The sequence below is a fragment of the Pipra filicauda genome, unplaced genomic scaffold, assembly GCF_003945595.2.
Source record: "Pipra filicauda isolate LSUMZ 115617 unplaced genomic scaffold, ASM394559v2 scaffold47_size6085603_pilon, whole genome shotgun sequence".
Lineage (NCBI taxonomy): Eukaryota > Metazoa > Chordata > Aves > Passeriformes > Pipridae > Pipra > Pipra filicauda.
The window spans coordinates 267,001-289,980 of NW_024104620.1; the positions used below are offsets into that span (position 1 = coordinate 267,001).

The following is a 22,980-nucleotide window of genomic DNA, read 5'->3' on the forward strand; positions in this document are numbered from 1 at the left end:
TCAGCATCATTATCTGTCCTGCTGTCAAATTTCTGTGTCATCTGCATATTTTGTCCATGGTGATTTTATATTTAAATACAGGGGATGCATAAAACTGGCATCACTTCTCTTTGAGTGCTTTCCTTTGGAAGACACAATTTTAAACAGCCTCACTGGATGATTATTTCTCACTGGCATTATTTTTCTAACCCATCAGTTCCAGACTGTATGTGCTACAGTGCCAGCTATTATAAATGAGCAGTAGCATATTGAGCTCGCTGGATTAACAAGCTAACAGTTAAAGCATATGATATCTCCACAGTAGGATTACATCTGTAATCTCTCAGAGAGTTAAATTAGGCCTATTTTCTATAAATTAATTGTATTAATTTAATTCTTTATCACTGAAATCGTTTGCCTTTTTCCTCTATTTCACCTGGATCATATCAAGTTAACAGGCCCTTTAACTACAAGTCCTTCAAAAATACTCCTAAATTATTCACAGGTTTCATGCTTCTGTAATTTCCTAAGCATTCCAAAATTCATGTCAAAAGCTGGTTAGTGTGTGTGAAGTGCCTCAGCCAAATGTGGGTTTTTTTAAGGACTTTCAGGTGTGAATGATCCCAACTTGATCATTTGAAAAAAAAATTATTCCAGGAAAATGGGTGCCATCTGTGTCCCTGAGGGGCTACGTGACTCACTGAGAGGGACCTGAGTATGCCCTGTATCACTGAGGGAGAGGTGGGTGTTCTGTTTATCTCTGAGGGGGAAGAGGGTGCCTGGGGGGCTATGTGAGTGTCTCCTGTGTCCCTTTAGGGGCTGTGAGGGACACAGGGTGAAAAGGGTGCTCTGAAGGGTCACTGAGGGGCCCTAAGGGTGCCCTGAGGGAGACCAGACGGGCCGGGGCGGGTCGGTCGCCGAGGCTGCGCTGCGTTTCCCGCCCTCCCCTCAGCGCCCTCAGCCCCCTCAGCGCCCTCAGCCCCCTCAGCGCCCTCAGCGCCCTCAGCGCCCTCAGCCGCAGTGTCCCGCCACTCCCCGGTCTGTGAGGTGGGCGCAGGTAAAAGGCGCTTCGGAGAAGCTCGATAAAAGGTTGTGGAATCGCCCTAGAGAAGATTTTGGGCTGTTAAAGACGTTAAACAGTGTTGAGCAGCAGCGTCAGAAGGGCAGCACGGTCTTTCAGTGGAGTTATTGAGGAAAAAGCTTCTTGAACTCCGTCACCCTTGGTGAGGTAAGACAAAGGGGACTAAGAGTGTCAGAGAGGTAAAGCTGAGGGAACTTGGAAAGCACATGCAGGGGATGTTTTGAGGGAAGATGTCAGGTAAAGTGTGAGGGACAGACTGAAAATCTTGGAGGGAAAAGCTGAGTAGGGGACATTTTGGGGGTTGAAATATGTGGTGTCCTGAGTGTCACTGAGGGGTTTTGAGGGTCACAAGAGAAGGAGGCTGGTGCCCCCTGTATCACTGAGGGGAAGGAGGATGTGCTATGTGTCACTGAGGGGAAGGCAGGTTTCCCGCATGTTGCTGAGGGGGGAGGCAGGTCCCCGATGCGTCCCTGAGGATCTCTGAGGGAGAAGAGGGTGCCCCGAGGGCTACACTGGTGTCTTCTGTGTCCCTTTAGGGGCTGTGAGGGACACAGGGCAAAAAGGGTGCTCTGAAGGGTCACCGAGGATCCCTGAGGGTGCCCTGAGGGAGACCAGATGAGACGGGGCAGGGCGGGTCGGTCGCTGAGGCTGCGCTGCTTTTCCCGCCCTCCCCTCAGCCCCCTCAGCGCCCTCAGCCCCCTCAGCGCCCTCAGCCCCCTCAGCTGCAGTGTCTCGCCACTCCCCGGTCCGTGAGGCGGGCGCAGGTGAAAGGTTGTGGAGTCGCACTAAGGCAGATTTTGAGCTGTTACAGAGGTAATACAGAGTGTTGGGCAGCAGGGTGTTTCAGTAGAGTTATTGAGGGAAAAGCTTCTTGAACTCCGTCACCCTTGGTGAGGTAACACAAATGGGACTAAGAGTGTCAGAGAGGTAAAGCTGAGGGAACTTGGAAAGCACATGCAGGGGATGTTTTGAGGGAAGATGTCAGGTAAAGTGTGAGGGACAGACTGAAAATCTTAGGAGGGAAAAGCTGAGTAGGGGACATTTTGGGGGTTGAAATATGTGGTGTCCTGAGTGTCACTGAGGGGTTTTGAGGGTCACAAGAGAAGGAGGCTGGTGCCCCCTGTATCACTGAGGGAAAGGAGGAGGTCCTGTGTGTCACTGAGGGGGAGGCAGGTGCCCTGTGTGTCGCTGAGGGTCCATGAGGGTCACAGGGGAGGAACTGGGTGCCCCAAGTGTCACTGAGGGGCTTTGAGGGTCAGTGAGGAAGAGGTGGGTGTCCGGTACATCACTGAGGGGAAAGTGGGTGCCTCGTGTGTTGCTGAGGGTTCTGGGAGGGTCACTGTGGGTGAAGAGGGTTCCCTGAGGGGCTGTGAAGGTCGCTGAGGGGAAAGCAGGTGCCTCGTTTGTTGCTGAGGATCACTGAGTGGCAACTGGGTGCCTTGAGTACCAGCGAGGAACTTTGAGAGTCACTGAGGGAGAGGCGTGTGTTCTCTGTGTCCCTGAGGGGAAGGCAGGTTTCCTGCATGTTGCTGAGGGGGGAGGCAGGTGCTCGGTGCGTCCCTGAGGAACTCTGAGGGTGAAGAGGGTGCCCTGAGGGGTGAGTGTCTCCTGTGTCCCTTTAGGTGCTGTGAGGGACACAGGGCGAAAAGGGTGCTCTGGAGGGTCACCGAGGGGCCCTGAGGGTGCCCTGAGGGAGACGAGACGGGGTGGGGCAGAGCAAGGGCGGGTTGGTCGCTGCTGCTGCGCCGCTTTTCCGGCCCTCCCCTCAGCCTCCGGTGTCCTGCTCCTCCCCCGGTCTGTGGGACGGGAGCAGTTGAAAGGCGATGAAAGGTTGTGGAGTTGCCCTAGAGCAGATTTTGGGCTGTTACAGAGGTAGGGGTTGTTGAGCAGCAGGGGCAGCAGGGTGTTTCAGTGGAGTTACTGAGGAAAAAGCTTCTTGAAGTCCGTCACCCTTGGTGAGGTACCACAGAGGGGACTGAGAGTTTCAGAGAGGTAAAGCTGAGGGAACTTGGAAAGCACATGCAGGGGATGTCTTGAGGGAAGATCTCAGGTAAAGTGTGAGTGAGGTGAAGTGTGAGTAAGGTGGTGAATAAGGCACAAACGCTGCCGGTGACACAATCAAGTGCCAGGGCAGAATTAAGGTTTATTACAAAACAATTTGGTTTAAATACAGCACTTAAACATGTCACATGATCTTCCAAACGACAATCAAGTATTGATTGAGCATGCGTGAGAAGGTGGAAAACTACAACTCCCATAATTCCTTGCCACATCTCCCCTTCTCTAAATAATTAACAAGTTGTAAAACAATACATTTTTTAAACATCCTTAATATAACCAATCTTATCTTATCTGTTTATAAAAACCAGGGCCTATCATCACAAGGCCTTTATTGAGCTGTTTACAACTTTATTGGTTTGTGCAATATTCAAGCAACCTTGAATTAGCCAGGGTTTGTAGATGTGTAGAATCTTTTATCTGAGGGTAATTTTGTGTGATTGGGTAAAGGCATCATCTTTATTTGAAAGGGAAATGTGTTGGGTTGTAGATGTTGTGTTTGAAGTAGTGTTGTTTGAGGTAGTGTTGTTGAATGAGTGTTTAAGATATCTTCCTGTAAAGTGTATTTGCATTCACACACACATACATATCTCCACTCAACTTTCTCATTCACATTCCGATGGCCACTGTTTCATTCTCTCCTAACACATGCATTCTTAAACCCTTTATTGTGTTTGAATCATGGAGTTTTGGGTTTGTATTGGTTACTGTTTGTGTGTTTCTTTTGGTTCTGTTTGTTTATTGCTTCTTTGTGATTGTTCCTGTTTTGAAGAAGTGTTAATGTAGATTTACACATATAGGGACCAGACCCATATCTCTTTCCCTCCCTTTTTTGTGTTTTTATAGCATGTTTCTCAATGTGTGGTGTGTTCCTTTTACTATTGTTGGTTATGTTTCTTCAAATCCAGTTTCTTCACTCATTTTTTCTGGTGATTGTTTCTGTTGTGAGGGAGGGCTAATATAAGGCCTGACACATTTAGAAGAGATCCTTTGTAATTTGGTACCCTTGGATACACAGGCATATATCCTCCCTCAAGTTCTGAGATCTACTGGTCCTGACCATTGCCTAGATATTAGATTTTTAATCATAACTGGTGCTTTGGAAGATGAAAGTATTTGAGTTTTATGTTGGTATTCATACCTGCTATGGGTTTGTATCATCACAGTTTAAGAAATTTAGAACATATGATGCTTTCCATAAGCGTTCCTGGGGGCTATATACCAACTCCCCTCTTTTTTGCCTTTGAAGCATTTCTTTTAGTGTGCAGTGTGCTCTTTTTACAATTGTTCTGTGGGTGAGTGCAGCATGTTTGTGGAATGGAATATCTTCTGATTTGCGAGATGTGTTTTAGCTTTAGTTGAATAACATACAGGATCATTGTTTGTGTTTATGGTTTTTGGAATGTTTAAAATTGCAAAACAAATTAGTATTTGGTAGTATCTTTTGCCTTTTTCTAGTGTGTGTTGTATTATTCTATCTGGAATGTGTGTGAATGGATGTGTCTTATGTAAGAGTTAGATTTTGTGTGATTAACAAGGAATTATGTGGTGTGTATTTTTCTAGGTAAATGAGGGTTAGTGAAATCTCGAAGGAAGGAGGCTTCGAGATGTGAAAGTAGCATAGCATGACTCAATTATAACATTCATAGGTTAATTACAAAACAATTTAAATGTCTTGCATGTATGAGTAAGTTGTAAAACTTACATAGAGTCCCGGTCCACGGTTTGTACCTTATTGTTCCGTTGTCTTCTTTAGTTTGTCCAGATGTAGATGGTCTTAGTGTCCCATTTACTTACTACATCTTTCGTTGTGTAGTTTTCTTGTATTGGAGATTCCATTGTTGGTCCTGTTAAATTTTTTTTTTAATGGTTTACAGTCCCCATTTCTTAATAATATCAGTTAGAGCAACTGTAACCAGGTTTAATTCAGTCTCTCAGGTAGCTGCAATTTACAAGCAGCTATTTTGCACTCTTGTTGACATTATGTATGTTGTTCTGTGATTGCAAAATGTTTTGAGAATGTTTGAATGTAACAAATATGGGGATGTTTAAGATTCTATACTTATTATTTGAATAACATTGTTATGATAATTGCATGTATGTGGATGTATTTGAGAATTTGATAACTTCTAATAATTTTATTTTTAATAATTCAAATAAAGCTACTGGGAAATTAATGAAAAAATAGGGAAAAAATTTTTAAAGCTGTAGTGTTTTGGTTTTGTGGAAATAAACTTAAATGTTTTTGGTTAAAATGACACCAATTTACATGGTGAAAGGCAATAGCAAGAGCTTTTAGGCAACAAAGAGAATTTTTCTCTCTCTTTACACTAAGAAGGTTTCAAATCTTTTTTTTCATCTTGAGTCCAGCAATTGATTGGTAATCAGCATGCAATCTATGCTGAAACAATCTGTGGGTAAATTTATTTAATTCAAATTTATCTTCCTAGTAAATTGCTTATATTGCTCCAGTTTTTATAATACGTGTAGCAATTTTGTTTGCTAATTGATAAAAGGTTTATCTTGCATTCTTTAGCATAACTAGAAGAATATGAAACTGCTAAACCTAATGAAAGTTTTGTATCAGCCAGTTTTATATTTAAAAAATATGAATTAATGAATATATTGGGCTTTAAAATGGTGAGATGCTAAATTTTATTCCATGTGTAAATGTTTTTAAACTATTTTCTACCCTTTATTTCTATTGTTAAGAAAACAATTTACAGTACTTTTAAGAAAACTGATTTGAAAACAAAAAAGAAAAAACCACAAATGTTAGAAGTAAAATTTATATTTTCTTGAAAATGTAAAATGCAGTGCTATGAGTGAATAGTTAATAAAGTTTTAGTTCGCTATGTTTTGCTTTCTTTTTCCCATATTATGTAAGAAAGAAGATTTTGAGTAAGAGATGAGAGGGGTTTGCTTGTCGTTTTCCTCACCAAAAGGCAAGTCACTTGTTTGTTTAGCCAAAGAGTTTGTAGGAAAGCTTTTATAGGAACAGGAATAGTGGTAGAAGATGACGAAATCTAATTCCACCCAGTTGTTAAGCAGTAAACCATTGTTATGTTTGAGGGGCAACACATTATTTCTTGTTTTGCAAAGGCAGTTATGCAAGAAGTGTTTTTTATCCTTTTCTTTAACTAAAAAGTCATTTGCAAAATCTTGGTTTTCAAAAATTCTAATCTTTTTGCACTCTGAGACAGGGGTAAAAAGTATGAAAATCCATTTTTCTCTACTTAGAGAGATTGATAGATTAGTGAAGGGGTTTTTGTACGTAGCAAGGCTGTGTTTATATGGTTTTCTAGTGTTGTGTGTAAATGCATCACCTCTGTTTTAAGGAAAGGCCACTGTATCACGGATTTAGGGCTATTTGTTTCTTGGGCCACTTGTGGGTTTAGCTGCAGTGAAACTGCCTTTGGGAAAAATCCGCTGTTAATTGACTTCCTCTTTGACTGAGGCAGCCTCTGTTCTACAGAATGAGTGATTTCAGTGGGTCCAATGAAAACAGGGTTAATGTCTGGGCTATTGCTGGTTATGATGTCTCTGTTTTGTTTTGGGGGTGCTAGTTTAAGAAAACTTGTTAAACAGGTTTGGATGTTTTTTAAGAGCCATTGTGAGGTTACATCTGTTCTGTTGTTAAAATGTTTGATACTGCTGTCTTTGCCTGCCATTCTAATTGTTTAATTTGAGTATAGGCAAATTTATGCATGTTTGTTTTGAATGGATTTGGAGGTGTGTATTGCTGTATGTTGCAGCCTTGTGAGGCATCTTTGGGCTTGTGTTGTATGAGGGATTTGTTTGTTTTGCTTTATCAAGGCTTTTGCAGTGACTGTGTGTAAAGGCTTATGTGTTTCTGCAGTTGAAATTTTAATTGCTTGTTTCTTCTACTTGTTTAGGTTTGGCTTTCCATGCTGTGTATGGCATACTGTCTAACAGCATTTTAAAATAGTGAGAAGTAAATACTCGATTCAGGGTCCCTCCTAGTATTTCTATTCTTCCCCCCTGTAACACAAAAGAACCTTTTATAATAGTAGATAATTTGTCAATTAGTAAAGTTGTCCTTTTGTGAGTTAGTAAGTTAAATATGGTAGCTGATAGTTGTATGTCTGCTGTATTTTGCAATGTTACCTTTAGATTGTTGGTTGTGTCAGTAGGTGGATTGTGTTGTTCCAGCTGAAATTCTCGCAGCATAAAACCAACAGCTGCTATTGTTAGCAACGTAGCCAATATATATATTGTCCATTTTAACATTGGTAGCTTTGACTTCACTGATGGTCTCGGCTTGGGCAGGAATATGTTTTGTGTGCTTTCCCAGTCTGTATTCTCTTCTTCGAGCTGAAGTAGTACCTGTAGCCATGTTTGCTGTTCTTCCTCTTCTGCAGGATCCAAAACTGCTTGTCTTCTTTCTGGTTCTCTCGTCTCACTGAGTTCGGTTTGCCACAGCTCAGCTAAGATTTCTAGGGTGTCAATTTCTAATCTTCCTCCTCCATCAGGCCGTCCTAGGCATAGAAGCTGTTCTGAGGCTGGTGAGGGCTGTGGGTTGGTTTCTTGGTAGGAGTGCCACGGTGGTGTTTTAACTGTTGTGCATTTGTTGTCTGTTGGTTGAACTGGTGGTGACGGAAGAGGCACTTTAACTTGCACCTCATGACAGGAGAAAGCTGGCTGTGTCCATTGTTCTACAGAAGTCTCACGGCAACTGCGCAGCCAAAGAGAGTTACTGGACCCCCCTGACCCCACAACAGCGGTCCATCCATTGCCTGCTCATCGCAACCCCTGCAGCTGATGCTGCTGCTGGTGCCCTAACCCAAGTGAAGTTTGGAGGGATTTGTGGAGGTGGGGGGGCCTGTGGGTGGGTAGTGGCTTGGACATCTCCCTCTGGGGGTATAGGGATGTTTTCCTTCTTGGGGAGGAGCTGGTATTTCTGAGGATAAACTGTGTCCTCCTACTTTGGCAGAAGCGAGGAAGAAGAAAGAAGAGACTGGAGTGTAACTTCGAGGCAAGAGAAAAGAAGAAGAGCAGCAGCATAGAGCTAAAGAGTGGACCGGCGAGGCAAGAGCCAGGAAGAAGAGCGTCGGCTTCGCGCTCAAGAGGGGGTGGGAGAAGGGCCCTCTGGGCAAAGGCCCCTCCCTGGCATGACCCGGGGCAGGGATCCCTAAGAGTCCGGCGGGCAGCTTCCGGCTGCGCCGGCCGGCTTGGCGCTGGGCGACCTCCCTGTAAGCAGGGCCAGGTCCTTTGCTTTGCTTGGCGTTGGCCTTTTGCCATCGCGCTCCTGTGGCTGCCCGGAGAGAGGGGCAACCGCCCTGTAAGGAGGGCGAGAGTGCCCGCCTCCGCGCCCGAGGGGGGAAACGGAGCTCTCCCGGACCCCCAGCCCGCCCGCCCTGTAAGCAGGGCAGGGCTTTTTCCCTTGGCACCTTTGGTGCCTGCTGGCGGCCCCTAGCCAGAGTGACCCCCCGTAGTCGGGGTGCGTCACAGCCCGTGTCCCTTGCCCCTCAGCGCGCTGAGGCCCTTCTGGCCCGTGCGCAGCCCGGGGGCGAGCCCGAGGCTCTCCTGTCCTGCTCGGCGGCAGGGCCGGCTCCCCACGGCTCGGCGCACAGAGCTTGCTCCCTCTTCTGGGACGTTCCCCCTTTGTGTGCTTGTCTTGTCGGTGTGAGTGAGCGAGCGAGCTGGTCCCTCCTGTAGCCCCCGTAGAGATGTAGGCAGCGTAGCTTGGACTTCCCAGGAGGGAAAGAGGGGCTCTGTGCGCCAACCCGTGGGGAGCCAGCCCCGCCGCCGAGCAGGAGAGGAGAGCCTCAGGCTCGCCCCCGGGCTGCGCACGGGCCAGAAGGGCCTCAGCGTGCTGAGGGGCTTGCCCCTTGTTCCCGAGGACGGAGCGAAGCCCGTTAGTGGCGGCGCGGGCACCGCCACCCGCGCCGCGGGGCTGCCCGTCCTGCTGGCGACGTGCCAGCGTGGGCCTCCCCCCGTCCTCGGGGCTGGGGGCCCTGTCCCCGGCGGCCTTAGGCCGCGAGGCCGTTGTTGGGAGTGCCGGGCCTCGGGGGGGCGGCCCCCTAAGTGGGGCTTTGTGCGTCCCCCCTGCTCGGCGGGCGGTTGGAGGGACCCCCTGTAATCAGGCGGGTGTCCCGCGGGGTCCCCCGGCCTCTCACAGGCGTGGGGCTGGGCGTGTGCCCTCCCTGCCCTCGGGGCCCAGCTCAGGGCCTTAGGCCACGAGCCCCAGTGCCTGGCCCTTGAGCCAGGTACTTGATGCTGCGGGGGAAGGCCGAGCTCCGTGGCTCCCTGGGTGTGGACCCGCCTGTAAGCAGGGTCCGGGTCTGGGAGCCTTTGCGCTCCCTCAGCTGGCAGCCTGTGCGGGGCGACCGCCCCGTTAGCGGGGAGCGGGTCAGGTGCCCCCCGAAGCGGAGAGAAGGAGCCTCCGCAGGCCTTTGGGCCCAGGGCCCCCCTGTAAGTCGGGGCCAGTGCCCTGGTGTCCCAGGCGCTTTGTGGTCCAGGCAGCAGCCGGAGCCCCCTGTAAGCAGGGCGGCAGGCTCTTTGGCCGCTGCTTCGCATGCCCAGCTGCCTTTGCCCAGAGGGCCCGGCTCCCCGCAGCGGCTGGGACTGCGCCGTGCGTCGCCGTGGTGAGTCCAAGTGAAGCTTGGAGAGTTTGGTGGAAGTGGGGGGGCCTGTGGGGGGGGCGGGGAGGGGCTTGGAGATGTGCCTCCGGGGGCGTGGGGTGCGGGTTGCCTTGGTACGGAGGAGCTGGTGTTTCTCGGGCCCACCCGCCTCCTCCCGCCCTGGCAGAAGCCGTCGGAGAAGAGAGCGGAAGAGGCGTCGCGAGGGAGGGACGGCAGCGCCGACGCGGGAAGACGCCGCGGTGAGAGCAGCTGAAGTTGGGGGGTGGTGTGGAGGTGTGGGGGTCCTGCGAGTGGGCGGGCGGGTGGTGGCCGGGGCAGCTGCCTCTGGGTCCTGCTTTCCTTCGGTGCAAGGACTCGGAGCTTCTGAGTCCGAGCTGCGTCCTCCTGCCTTGGCAGGAGCCCTCCGAGAAGAAAGCGGAGCCGTGGAGCGGGACGGCGAGGCAAGAGCCAGGAAGAAGAGCGTCGGCTTCGCGCTCAAGAGGGGGCGGGAGAAGGGCCCTCTGGGCAAAGGCCCCTCCCTGGCATGACCCGGGGCAGGGATCCCTAAGAGTCCGGCGGGCAGCTTCCGGCTGCGCCGGCCGGCTTGGCGCTGGGCGACCTCCCTGTAAGCAGGGCCAGGTCCTTTGCTTTGCTTGGCGTTGGCCTTTTGCCATCGCGCTCCTGTGGCTGCCCGGAGAGAGGGGCAACCGCCCTGTAAGGAGGGCGAGAGTGCCCGCCTCCGCGCCCGAGGGGGGAAACGGAGCTCTCCCGGACCCCCAGCCCGCCCGCCCTGTAAGCAGGGCAGGGCTTTTTCCCTTGGCACCTTTGGTGCCTGCTGGCGGCCCCTAGCCAGAGTGACCCCCCCGTAGTCGGGGTGCGTCACAGCCCGTGTCCCTTGCCCCTCAGCGCGCTGAGGCCCTTCTGGCCCGCGCGCAGCCCGGGGGCGAGCCCGAGGCTCTCCTGTCCTGCTCGGCGGCAGGGCCGGCTCCCCACGGCTCGGCGCACAGAGCTTGCTCCCTCTTCTGGGACGTTCCCCCTTTGTGTGCTTGTCTTGTCGGTGCGAGTGAGCGAGCGAGCTGGTCCCTCCTGTAGCCCCCGTAGAGATGTAGGCAGCGTAGCTTGGACTTCCCAGGAGGGAAAGAGGGGCTCTGTGCGCCAACCCGTGGGGAGCCAGCCCCGCCGCCGAGCAGGAGAGGAGAGCCTCAGGCTCGCCCCCGGGCTGCGCACGGGCCAGAAGGGCCTCAGCGTGCTGAGGGGCTTGCCCCTTGTCCCCCAGGACGGAGCGAAGCCCGTTAGTGGCGGCGCGGGCACCGCCACCCGCGCCGCGGGGCTGCCCGTCCTGCTGGCGACGTGCCAGCGTGGGCCTCCCCCCGTCCTCGGGGCTGGGGGCCCTGTCCCCGGCGGCCTTAGGCCGCGAGGCCGTTGTTGGGAGTGCCGGGCCTCGGGGGGGCGGCCCCCTAAGTGGGGCTTTGTGCGTCCCCCCTGCTCGGCGGGCGGTTGGAGGGACCCCCTGTAATCAGGCGGGTGTCCCGCGGGGTCCCCCGGCCTCTCACAGGCGTGGGGCTGGGCGTGTGCCCTCCCTGCCCTCGGGGCCCAGCTCAGGGCCTTAGGCCACGAGCCCCGGTGCCTGGCCCTTGAGTCAGGTACTTGATGCTGCGGGGGAAGGCCGAGCTCCGTGGCTCCCTGGGTGTGGACCCGCCTGTAAGCAGGGTCCGGGTCTGGGAGCCTTTGCGCTCCCTCAGCTGGCAGCCTGTGCGGGGCGACCGCCCCGTTAGCGGGGAGCGGGTCAGGTGCCCCCCGAAGCGGAGAGAAGGGAGCCTCCGCAGGCCTTTGGGCCCAGGGCCCCCCTGTAAGTCGGGGCCAGTGCCCTGGTGTCCCAGGTGCTTTGTGGTCCAGGCAGCAGCCGGAGCCCCCTGTAAGCAGGGCGGCAGGCTCTTTGGCCGCTGCTTCCCAGGCCCAGCTGCCTTTGCCCAGAGGGCCCGGCTCCCCGCAGCGGCTGGGACTGCGCCGTGCGTCGCCGTGGTGAGTCCAAGTGAAGCTTGGAGAGTTTGGTGGAAGTGGGGGGGCCTGTGGGGGGGCGGGGAGGGGCTTGGAGATGTGCCTCCGGGGGCGTGGGGTGCGGGTTGCCTTGGTACGGAGGAGCTGGTGTTTCTCGGGCCCACCCGCCTCCTCCCGCCCTGGCAGAAGCCGTCGGAGAAGAGAGCGGAAGAGGCGTCGCGCGGGACGGCAGCGCCGGCGCGGGAAGACGCCGCGGTGAGAGCGGCTGAAGTTGGGGGGTGGCCTGGAGGTGGGGGGGTCCTGCGAGTGGGCGGGCGGGTGGTGGCTGGGCCAGCTGCCCCTGGGTCCTGCTTTCCTTCCGTGCAAGGACTCGGAGCTTCTGAGTCCGAGCTGCGTCCTCCTGCCTTGGCAGGAGCCCTCCGAGAAGAAAGCGGAGCCGTGGAGCGGGACGGCGAGGCAAGAGCCAGGAAGAAGAGCGTCGGCTTCGCGCTCAAGAGGGGGCGGGAGAAGGGCCCTCTGGGCAAAGGCCCCTCCCTGGCATGACCCGGGGCAGGGATCCCTAAGAGTCCGGCGGGCAGCTTCCGGCTGCGCCGGCCGGCTTGGCGCTGGGCGACCTCCCTGTAAGCAGGGCCAGGTCCTTTGCTTTGCTTGGCGTTGGCCTTTTGCCATCGCGCTCCTGTGGCTGCCCGGAGAGAGGGGCAACCGCCCTGTAAGGAGGGCGAGAGTGCCCGCCTCCGCGCCCGAGGGGGGAAACGGAGCTCTCCCGACCCCCAGCCCGCCCGCCCTGTAAGCAGGGCAGGGCTTTTTCCCTTGGCACCTTTGGTGCCTGCTGGCGGCCCCTAGCCAGAGTGACCCCCCGTAGTCGGGGCGTCACAGCCCGTGTCCCTTGCCCCTCAGCGCGCTGAGGCCCTTCTGGCCCGCGCGCAGCCCGGGGGCGAGCCCGAGGCTCTCCTGTCCTGCTCGGCGGCAGGGCCGGCTCCCCACGGCTCGGCGCACAGAGCTTGCCGGGACGTGGTGCTTGTCTTGTCGGTGCGAGCCGAGCTGGTCCCGCCGCCGAGCAGGAGAGGAGAGCCTCAGGCTCGCCCCCGGGCTGCGCACGGGCCAGAAGGGCCTCAGCGTGCTGAGGGGCTTGCCCCTTGTTCCCGAGGACGGAGCGAAGCCCGTTAGTGGCGGCGCGGGCACCGCCACCCGCGCCGCGGGGCTGCCCGTCCTGCTGGCGACGTGCCAGCGTGGGCCTCCCCCCGTCCTCGGGGCTGGGGGCCCTGTCCCCGGCGGCCTTAGGCCGCGAGGCCGTTGTTGGGAGTGCCGGGCCTCGGGGGGGCGGCCCCCTAAGTGGGGCTTTGTGCGTCCCCCCTGCTCGGCGGGCGGTTGGAGGGACCCCCTGTAATCAGGCGGGTGTCCCGCGGGGTCCCCCGGCCTCTCACAGGCGTGGGGCTGGGCGTGTGCCCTCCCTGCCCTCGGGGCCCAGCTCAGGGCCTTAGGCCACGAGCCCCAGTGCCTGGCCCTTGAGCCAGGTACTTGATGCTGCGGGGGAAGGCCGAGCTCCGTGGCTCCCTGGGTGTGCACCCGCCTGTAAGCAGGGTCCGGGTCTGGGAGCCTTTGCGCTCCCTCAGCTGGCAGCCTGTGCGGGGCGACCGCCCCGTTAGCGGGGAGCGGGTCAGGTGCCCCCCGAAGCGGAGAGAAGGAGCCTCCGCAGGCCTTTGGGCCCAGGGCCCCCCTGTAAGTCGGGGCCAGTGCCCTGGTGTCCCGGGCGCTTTGTGCTCCAGGCAGCAGCCGGAGCCCCCTGTAAGCAGGGCGGCAGGCTCTTTGGCCGCTGCTTCCCAGGCCCAGCTGCCTTTGCCCAGAGGGCCCGGCTCCCCGCAGCGGCTGGGACTGCGCCGTGCGTCGCCGTGGTGAGTCCAAGTGAAGCTTGGAGAGTTTGGTGGAAGTGGGGGGGCCTGTGGGGGGGCGGGGAGGGGCTTGGAGATGTGCCTCCGGGGGCGTGGGGTGCGGGTTGCCTTGGTACGGAGGAGCTGGTGTTTCTCGGGCCCACCCGCCTCCTCCCGCCCTGGCAGAAGCCGTCGGAGAAGAGAGCGGAAGAGGCGTCGCGAGGGAGGGACGGCAGCGCCGACGCGGGAAGACGCCGCGGTGAGAGCAGCTGAAGTTGGGGGGTGGTGTGGAGGTGTGGGGGTCCTGCGAGTGGGCGGGCGGGTGGTGGCCGGGGCAGCTGCCTCTGGGTCCTGCTTTCCTTCGGTGCAAGGACTCGGAGCTTCTGAGTCCGAGCTGCGTCCTCCTGCCTTGGCAGGAGCCCTCCGAGAAGAAAGCGGAGCCGTGGAGCGGGACGGCGAGGCAAGAGCCAGGAAGAAGAGCGTCGGCTTCGCGCTCAAGAGGGGGCGGGAGAAGGGCCCTCTGGGCAAAGGCCCCTCCCTGGCATGACCCGGGGCAGGGATCCCTAAGAGTCCGGCGGGCAGCTTCCGGCTGCGCCGGCCGGCTTGGCGCTGGGCGACCTCCCTGTAAGCAGGGCCAGGTCCTTTGCTTTGCTTGGCGTTGGCCTTTTGCCATCGCGCTCCTGTGGCTGCCCGGAGAGAGGGGCAACCGCCCTGTAAGGAGGGCGAGAGTGCCCGCCTCCGCGCCCGAGGGGGGAAACGGAGCTCTCCCGGACCCCCAGCCCGCCCGCCCTGTAAGCAGGGCAGGGCTTTTTCCCTTGGCGCCTTTGGTGCCTGCTGGCGGCCCCTAGCCAGAGTGACCCCCCGTAGTCGGGGTGCGTCACAGCCCGTGTCCCTTGCCCCTCAGCGCGCTGAGGCCCTTCTGGCCCGTGCGCAGCCCGGGGGCAAGCCCGAGGCTCTCCCGTCCTGCTCGGCGGCAGGGCCGGCTCCCCACGGCTCGGCGCACAGAGCTTGCTCCCTCTTCTGGGACGTTCCCCCTTTGTGTGCTTGTCTTGTCGGTGTGAGTGAGCGAGCGAGCTGGTCCCTCCTGTAGCCCCCGTAGAGATGTAGGCAGCGTAGCTTGGACTTCCCAGGAGGGAAAGAGGGGCTCTGTGCGCCAACCCGTGGGGAGCCAGCCCCGCCGCCGAGCAGGAGAGGAGAGCCTCGGGCTCGCCCCCGGGCCGCGCACGGGCCAGAAGGGCCTCAGCGTGCTGAGGGGCTTGCCCCTTGTTCCCGAGGACGGAGCGAAGCCCGTTAGTGGCGGCGCGGGCACCGCCACCCGCGCCGCGGGGCTGCCCGTCCTGCTGGCGACGTGCCAGCGTGGGCCTCCCCCCGTCCTCGGGGCTGGGGGCCCTGTCCCCGGCGGCCTTAGGCCGCGAGGCCGTTGTTGGGAGTGCCGGGCCTCGGGGGGGCGGCCCCCTAAGTGGGGCTTTGTGCGTCCCCCCTGCTCGGCGGGCGGTTGGAGGGACCCCCTGTAATCAGGCGGGTGTCCCGCGGGGTCCCCCGGCCTCTCACAGGCGTGGGGCTGGGCGTGTGCCCTCCCTGCCCTCGGGGCCCAGCTCAGGGCCTTAGGCCACGAGCCCCAGTGCCTGGCCCTTGAGCCAGGTACTTGATGCTGCGGGGGAAGGCCGAGCTCCGTGGCTCCCTGGGTGCGCACCCGCCTGTAAGCAGGGTCCGGGTCTGGGAGCCTTTGCGCTCCCTCAGCTGGCAGCCTGTGCGGGGCGACCGCCCCGTTAGCGGGGAGCGGGTCAGGTGCCCCCCGAAGCGGAGAGAAGGAGCCTCCGCAGGCCTTTGGGCCCAGGGCCCCCCTGTAAGTCGGGGCCAGTGCCCTGGTGTCCCGGGCGCTTTGTGCTCCAGGCAGCAGCCGGAGCCCCCTGTAAGCAGGGCGGCAGGCTCTTTGGCCGCTGCTTCCCAGGCCCAGCTGCCTTTGCCCAGAGAGGGCCCGGCTCCCCGCAGCGGCTGGGACTGCGCCGTGCGTCGCCGTGGTGAGTCCAAGTGAAGCTTGGAGAGTTTGGTGGAAGTGGGGGGGCCTGTGGGGGGGGCGGGGAGGGGCTTGGAGATGTGCCTCCGGGGGCGTGGGGTGCGGGTTGCCTTGGTACGGAGGAGCTGGTGTTTCTCGGGCCCACCCGCCTCCTCCCGCCCTGGCAGAAGCCGTCGGAGAAGAGAGCGGAAGAGGCGTCGCGAGGGAGGGACGGCAGCGCCGACGCGGGAAGACGCCGCGGTGAGAGCAGCTGAAGTTGGGGGGTGGTGTGGAGGTGTGGGGGTCCTGCGAGTGGGCGGGCGGGTGGTGGCCGGGGCAGCTGCCTCTGGGTCCTGCTTTCCTTCGGTGCAAGGACTCGGAGCTTCTGAGTCCGAGCTGCGTCCTCCTGCCTTGGCAGGAGCCCTCCGAGAAGAAAGCGGAGCCGTGGAGCGGGACGGCGAGGCAAGAGCCAGGAAGAAGAGCGTCGGCTTCGCGCTCAAGAGGGGGCGGGAGAAGGGCCCTCTGGGCAAAGGCCCCTCCCTGGCATGACCCGGGGCAGGGATCCCTAAGAGTCCGGCGGGCAGCTTCCGGCTGCGCCGGCCGGCTTGGCGCTGGGCGACCTCCCTGTAAGCAGGGCCAGGTCCTTTGCTTTGCTTGGCGTTGGCCTTTTGCCATCGCGCTCCTGTGGCTGCCCGGAGAGAGGGGCAACCGCCCTGTAAGGAGGGCGAGAGTGCCCGCCTCCGCGCCCGAGGGGGGAAACGGAGCTCTCCCGGACCCCCAGCCCGCCCGCCCTGTAAGCAGGGCAGGGCTTTTTCCCTTGGCGCCTTTGGTGCCTGCTGGCGGCCCCTAGCCAGAGTGACCCCCCGTAGTCGGGGTGCGTCACAGCCCGTGTCCCTTGCCCCTCAGCGCGCTGAGGCCCTTCTGGCCCGTGCGCAGCCCGGGGGCAAGCCCGAGGCTCTCCCGTCCTGCTCGGCGGCAGGGCCGGCTCCCCACGGCTCGGCGCACAGAGCTTGCTCCCTCTTCTGGGACGTTCCCCCTTTGTGTGCTTGTCTTGTCGGTGTGAGTGAGCGAGCGAGCTGGTCCCTCCTGTAGCCCCCGTAGAGATGTAGGCAGCGTAGCTTGGACTTCCCAGGAGGGAAAGAGGGGCTCTGTGCGCCAACCCGTGGGGAGCCAGCCCCGCCGCCGAGCAGGAGAGGAGAGCCTCGGGCTCGCCCCCGGGCCGCGCACGGGCCAGAAGGGCCTCAGCGTGCTGAGGGGCTTGCCCCTTGTTCCCGAGGACGGAGCGAAGCCCGTTAGTGGCGGCGCGGGCATCGCCACCCGCGCCGCGGGGCTGCCCGTCCTGCTGGCGACGTGCCAGCGTGGGCCTCCCCCCGTCCTCGGGGCTGGGGGCCCTGTCCCCGGCGGCCTTAGGCCGCGAGGCCATTGTTGGGAGTGCCGGGCCTCGGGGGGGCGGCCCCCTAAGTGGGGCTTTGTGCGTCCCCCCTGCTCGGCGGGCGGTTGGAGGGACCCCCTGTAATCAGGCGGGTGTCCCGCGGGGTCCCCCGGCCTCTCACAGGCGTGGGGCTGGGCGTGTGCCCTCCCTGCCCTCGGGGCCCAGCTCAGGGCCTTAGGCCACGAGCCCCAGTGCCTGGCCCTTGAGCCAGGTACTTGATGCTGCGGGGGAAGGCCGAGCTCCGTGGCTCCCTGGGTGTGGACCCGCCTGTAAGCAGGGTCCGGGTCTGGGAGCCTTTGCGCTCCCTCAGCTGGCAGCCTGTGCGGGGCGACCGCCCCGTTAGCGGGGAGCGGGTCAGGTGCCCCCCGAAGCGGAGAGAAGGAGCCTCCGCAGGCCTTTGGGCCCAGGGCCCCCCTGTAAGTCGGGGCCAGTGCCCTGGTGTCCCAGGCGCTTTGTGGTCCAGGCAGCAGCCGGAGCCCCCTGTAAGCAGGGCGGCAGGCTCTTTGGCCGCTGCTTCGCATGCCCAGCTGCCTTTGCCCAGAGGGCCCGGCTCCCCGCAGCGGCTGGGACTGCGCCGTGCGTCGCCGTGGTGAGTCCAAGTGAAGCTTGGAGAGTTTGGTGGAAGTGGGGGGGCCTGTGGGGGGGCGGGGAGGGGCTTGGAGATGTGCCTCCGGGGGCGTGGGGTGCGGGTTGCCTTGGTACGGAGGAGCTGGTGTTTCTCGGGCCCACCCGCCTCCTCCCGCCCTGGCAGAAGCCGTCGGAGAAGAGAGCGGGAGAGGCGTCGCGAGGGAGGGACGGCAGCGCCGACGCGGGAAGACGCCGCGGTGAGAGCAGCTGAAGTTGGGGGGTGGTGTGGAGGTGTGGGGGTGCTGCGAGTGGGCGGGCGGGTGGTGGCCGGGGCAGCTGCCTCTGGGTCCTGCTTTCCTTCGGTGCGAGGACTCGGAGCTTCTGAGTCCGAGCTGCGTCCTCCTGCCTTGGCAGGAGCCCTCCGAGAAGAAAGCGGAGCCGTGGAGCGGGACGGCGAGGCAAGAGCCAGGAAGAAGAGCGTCGGCTTCGCGCTCAAGAGGGGGCGGGAGAAGGGCCCTCTGGGCAAAGGCCCCTCCCTGGCATGACCCGGGGCAGGGATCCCTAAGAGTCCGGCGGGCAGCTTCCGGCTGCGCCGGCCGGCTTGGCGCTGGGCGACCTCCCTGTAAGCAGGGCCAGGTCCTTTGCTTTGCTTGGCGTTGGCCTTTTGCCATCGCGCTCCTGTGGCTGCCCGGAGAGAGGGGCAACCGCCCTGTAAGGAGGGCGAGAGTGCCCGCCTCCGCGCCCGAGGGGGGAAACGGAGCTCTCCCGGACCCCCAGCCCGCCCGCCCTGTAAGCAGGGCAGGGCTTTTTCCCTTGGCGCCTTTGGTGCCTGCTGGCGGCCCCTAGCCAGAGTGACCCCCCGTAGTCGGGGTGCGTCACAGCCCGTGTCCCTTGCCCCTCAGCGCGCTGAGGCCCTTCTGGCCCGTGCGCAGCCCGGGGGCAAGCCCGAGGCTCTCCCGTCCTGCTCGGCGGCAGGGCCGGCTCCCCACGGCTCGGCGCACAGAGCTTGCTCCCTCTTCTGGGACGTTCCCCCTTTGTGTGCTTGTCTTGTCGGTGTGAGTGAGCGAGCGAGCTGGTCCCTCCTGTAGCCCCCGTAGAGATGTAGGCAGCGTAGCTTGGACTTCCCAGGAGGGAAAGAGGGGCTCTGTGCGCCAACCCGTGGGGAGCCAGCCCCGCCGCCGAGCAGGAGAGGAGAGCCTCAGGCTCGCCCCCGGGCTGCGCACGGGCCAGAAGGGCCTCAGCGTGCTGAGGGGCTTGCCCCTTGTTCCCGAGGACGGAGCGAAGCCCGTTAGTGGCGGCGCGGGCACCGCCACCCGCGCCGCGGGGCTGCCCGTCCTGCTGGCGACGTGCCAGCGTGGGCCTCCCCCCGTCCTCGGGGCTGGGGGCCCTGTCCCCGGCGGCCTTAGGCCGCGAGGCCGTTGTTGGGAGTGCCGGGCCTCGGGGGGGCGGCCCCCTAAGTGGGGCTTTGTGCGTCCCCCCTGCTCGGCGGGCGGTTGGAGGGACCCCCTGTAATCAGGCGGGTGTCCCGCGGGGTCCCCCGGCCTCTCACAGGCGTGGGGCTGGGCGTGTGCCCTCCCTGCCCTCGGGGCCCAGCTCAGGGCCTTAGGCCACGAGCCCCGGTGCCTGGCCCTTGAGTCAGGTACTTGATGCCACGGGGGAAGGCCGAGCTCCGTGGCTCCCTGGGTGTGGACCCGCCTGTAAGCAGGGTCCGGGTCTGGGAGCCTTTGCGCTCCCTCAGCTGGCAGCCTGTGCGGGGCGACCGCCCCGTTAGCGGGGAGCGGGTCAGGTGCCCCCCGAAGCGGAGAGAAGGAGCCTCCGCAGGCCTTTGGGCCCAGGGCCCCCCTGTAAGTCGGGGCCAGTGCCCTGGTGTCCCGGGCGCTTTGTGCTCCAGGCAGCAGCCGGAGCCCCCTGTAAGCAGGGCGGCAGGCTCTTTGGCCGCTGCTTCGCAGGCCCAGCTGCCTTTGCCCAGAGGGCCCGGCTCCCCGCAGCGGCTGGGACTGCGCCGTGCGTCGCCGTGGTGAGTCCAAGTGAAGCTTGGAGAATTTTGTGGAATTGGGGGGGCCTGTGGGGGGGCGGGGAGGGGCTTGGAGATGTGCCTCCAGCGTTTCTCCCTAAGCTGGTGGGCGGAACAGCTTTACCCCTTGTTCCGGAGGACAGAGCGAAGCCCATTAGTGGTGGTGGAAATAGGTAAGTAATTCCCCAGGACCATTCCCAGAGATCGGTGAGAGGGAGTATAGAGCTTATTAATATTGTTATTTTTAAATTATGACCTAAAGCTATTGTTAAAGTGCACTAAGAGAAATATCTTGTGGGTCAAAGATTGGTATTTACTACGGAGGTGGTCTACTGCTTTGTAATTTTCCTGAATTAATTATTATAGATGAATGTGGTCTCAGTGATACCCTATGCTGCTTTTGTAGATTATCTACAGTCCATTGTCATGTCTACTAAACTAGAAGTCCCTGCTGTCTGGGCTGAATATTAAGGTACTTTTAACAGTAGGTGAAAGGAATAAAAAGAAGCAACCAAAACTAAAGCTTTCACCTTCTTTTGTCCTGATATTCATTTGTACTTTTACCATTCAGCAGGCTACAAAATGAATGTCAAGGATTAAATTATTTGGCTGTGGGATTATCTCTGTGGCTGCTCTTAGCAAAATATCTGATGTAAGGAGAGCTGTAACCCCTCTTAATGCAAGACCCAGAAAGGATCACTCTGCACGTAGTCATGGTGTGACACAGAATGAACATTTATAAAACATGGATGCTGGCTTTTATAGGGAGAGTAGAGACTTTTCTGGAACAAAGGGTGGAGAGTGGGAGGAGTATTCCAGGAGTGGCAAATCACAGCAACAAGGGGTGGAACTGTCTGAACATGGACAAATGGGAAACTGTCTTTGGGTAGAAGAGGTGAAGCAGGGTAGGATGAATAAGGAAAGGGCTTACATCGAACAAACAGAAAAAAGGGTAACAGGGGTACAGTGCAGGGAATAACACATTTTTATAATAAAATATATTATACTAATAATAAAACAATTGCATAATGGAGTAAATGCACGCTGAAACAAACACTCTCGTGGTCCCAACAGTCACATTCAGCGCACCAAGATGTAAGTACATTCCAATAGTTTTTCTCCCTCTTCTTCTGATTTCTTTTTACTAACTTCACCACTCATAGGTCTCCATCGGGGCACCTCCAACAAATATCCATGCAAACCATTGAGAGAGCAGCATATGAGCAGGTGAATCAGACTCTGCAGGGTCACTGTACATCCGACTCTCACTGTGTTAGCTGCACCCTGGCATTAGAAAGACTCAAAAAGCAAAATATCCCACTTAAATTTTTGCTTAATATTGAAATAGATGAAAGCTAATAGATGTGAACTTTCATTGTCTAAAAAATCTGACCTAGAAGGAATAGGAATTCTGCAAATGACCAGCCTGAAACCTCCCATCATGCTTGCACCTGCTCATCCTTTGAGGTACTTTCTGTAAAATAAAGATATGATTCACTAACAGGAGATATGAAACACTGAAGTGGAGGAACTAAAATTGCAAAGCTACCACCGTGTCTTCCAACAGCTTAACCATCATTTCAATCTGGTCAGTGTTAGGGTGCAGTCCCATTGTTTCTTTCTTGCATAAGTTCTCTCATTAAATTGAAAGGTGGTTGGAAATGTATACCCTTCCCCCCTGTATTTTTACCTGTGCAGTGCCTTGCACAATGAAATATTTATCTCCAAATGGAGATTCCAGGCCTTATCACTTCTTGAATAATACATGTACCTTAAGTAATAACCTCCCAAAGACCTATTTACAAGTCAATTTTTTGTTCTGTCTGTTCAGCACTGTGCTTCCTGACTACAGCCACTGGTAGTATTTTCTTACTTTCCAGTTAAGGTTGTATTTTCAATAACCTCACCTTCTCTATTTACGTGTTATATGTTCTTTTTTCCCTTAGATAAAGTACACCACTTATTTACACCAAACTACTTACTTAAAAGAAACTACTTCTCTCCCTCAACTCCAGAAAAACTGCCATTGGCAACTTAATCTAATGAGCAAATTACCCCAGTGGATGAGACATCGATTTTAATGAAAAGAATTTGCTCTGATCACCAAGATTGCTTGGTGGGGAAAGCCAGCAGATGAAAAAAGTGTAGACTCTCGTGACAAGCACCTACAAAGGCAACATCTTCTATATTCCTCAGATCCATGCTCTACCTTTTATAAAACACTTCAGAACAGTGGATGGTGCTTCCACTCAGAGCACCTTAACATAAGAGAAAACCATTCTATTAGAATTGTGCCACGGTCCGGGGGAGAGGGGAGTGGAACCATGACATTGCCCAAAGGGCCCAAGTTGAAGTTGGAGATCAGGTGCAATGGCTGTTTATTGAATATGTGCGAGGGTTTATATAAGTTCTGGGGTAGAAAGTGCCAGCAAATTGGGTGGAGCATGAGACAGACAACCAGGGGAACGAATAGGAATAAGGACTCGGGAGAAGAGGGAGGAACTGGGGAGGAACTGGGAAAGGAAAGGACCAATGGTAGCTCTCTCCACACTGCAGCATTTTCAGCCAATCAGAGGGAGGAGCGGGGAAAGCAGGGAACAGACAACTCGAGGCAAGTCTTATCATGGCCAGGCAATAGAGCTGTAGGGGTAACATACAATGCACATATTTGAAACCATATAAGAACTGTAAAATCCATATAATAAAGTCTTTTTTCAACTGTTGCGTATCTTTTTCCATGCCTGGAACAGAATTGTGTCTTACTAATTTTTATAGAGCAGGGAAAGAACAAGACAGCATAAGTTACTTGCCTATGCACTCATAAGTTTATCCTGAGTCCTCCACATAACTGAAGAGAAGAACATTTCTGGGGATTTTCAAAGTGGTACTTTACTAAGACCTTAGCCCAGACACACTGTCAGTTCTGGAACCCTGTCTGTCAGGCTAAGGAGGCCTCACATCAGCTGCCCTCTGAAAGGCATTCACAAAAATCACTGAACTTAGTAAACAGACGTAATAGTGAGTCAAGTGAGTCAAGAGTATTTGTGCTTAGTCGCCTTGGATTTTCAGGTATTTTTAGGTAAATCCCTCTTTGTATATTTAAGAGGAAGTGACTTTGGGAATGTTACTAAGCAGTGGTGCTTCAGAGAACAGTCTAAATTAAAATCTTTTTCTACATAAAAAAAATGTTCCTCAGCCATTGTGTATTGATCTTGGGGTTTCTAAGATGGAGTCTACCTTTCAAGGGAAAGTCTGACTAAAACACTTAATGGAAAAGCTACCATTGCCTTCCTGGTTACATGGGCTTCATGCACTGAATGTTTTTTAGACATTTAGTGAAATTACGTTTTAGTAATTCACTGAAACTCTTTCAGAGTCAAAACACGTGATGGTCCAGAACAGT

General features: G+C 57.0%; 3 protein-coding genes and 2 long non-coding RNA genes across 5 annotated transcripts in view; 3 read left to right on the top strand and 2 right to left on the bottom strand.

Annotated features, from left to right (window-relative positions):
- Positions 1-789: 789 nt before the first annotated feature.
- LOC113988821 lies at positions 790-8,748 on the top strand. The gene is made up of 2 exons (XR_003541031.2): positions 790-1,207; positions 8,073-8,748. It is a non-coding gene; the product is annotated as an uncharacterized LOC113988821 (long non-coding RNA).
- Positions 8,749-11,352: 2,604 nt separating this feature from the next.
- LOC114001804 lies at positions 11,353-12,563 on the top strand. The gene is made up of 3 exons (XM_039386357.1): positions 11,353-11,724; positions 11,887-11,955; positions 12,113-12,563. The coding sequence occupies exons 1-3, from the start codon at positions 11,353-11,355 to the stop codon at positions 12,488-12,490; spliced, it is 819 nt and encodes a 272-aa protein (XP_039242291.1). The 3' UTR covers positions 12,491-12,563.
- Positions 12,564-12,570: 7 nt separating this feature from the next.
- On the bottom strand, positions 12,571-14,494 carry LOC114002750 (translation initiation factor IF-2-like). Its single transcript, XM_039386358.1, has 2 exons — positions 13,755-14,494; positions 12,571-13,592 (listed from the first exon to the last, which is right to left on the bottom strand). Exons 1-2 carry the CDS (start codon positions 14,239-14,241, stop codon positions 12,571-12,573), a joined length of 1,509 nt encoding a protein of 502 aa, XP_039242292.1. The 5' UTR covers positions 14,242-14,494.
- Positions 14,495-18,813: 4,319 nt separating this feature from the next.
- The window catches only part of MGAT5 (alpha-1,6-mannosylglycoprotein 6-beta-N-acetylglucosaminyltransferase), a 140,851-nt gene continuing 136,684 nt past the window's right edge, over positions 18,814-22,980 (top strand). The window contains exon 1 of the mRNA XM_039386297.1: positions 18,814-19,580. The gene's annotated coding sequence lies outside the window, so the exon portion shown is untranslated. The remainder of the gene's footprint in view (positions 19,581-22,980) is intronic.
- LOC114002734 lies at positions 20,297-21,987 on the bottom strand. The gene is made up of 2 exons (XR_005565437.1): positions 21,787-21,987; positions 20,297-20,876 (listed from the first exon to the last, which is right to left on the bottom strand). It is a non-coding gene; the product is annotated as an uncharacterized LOC114002734 (long non-coding RNA).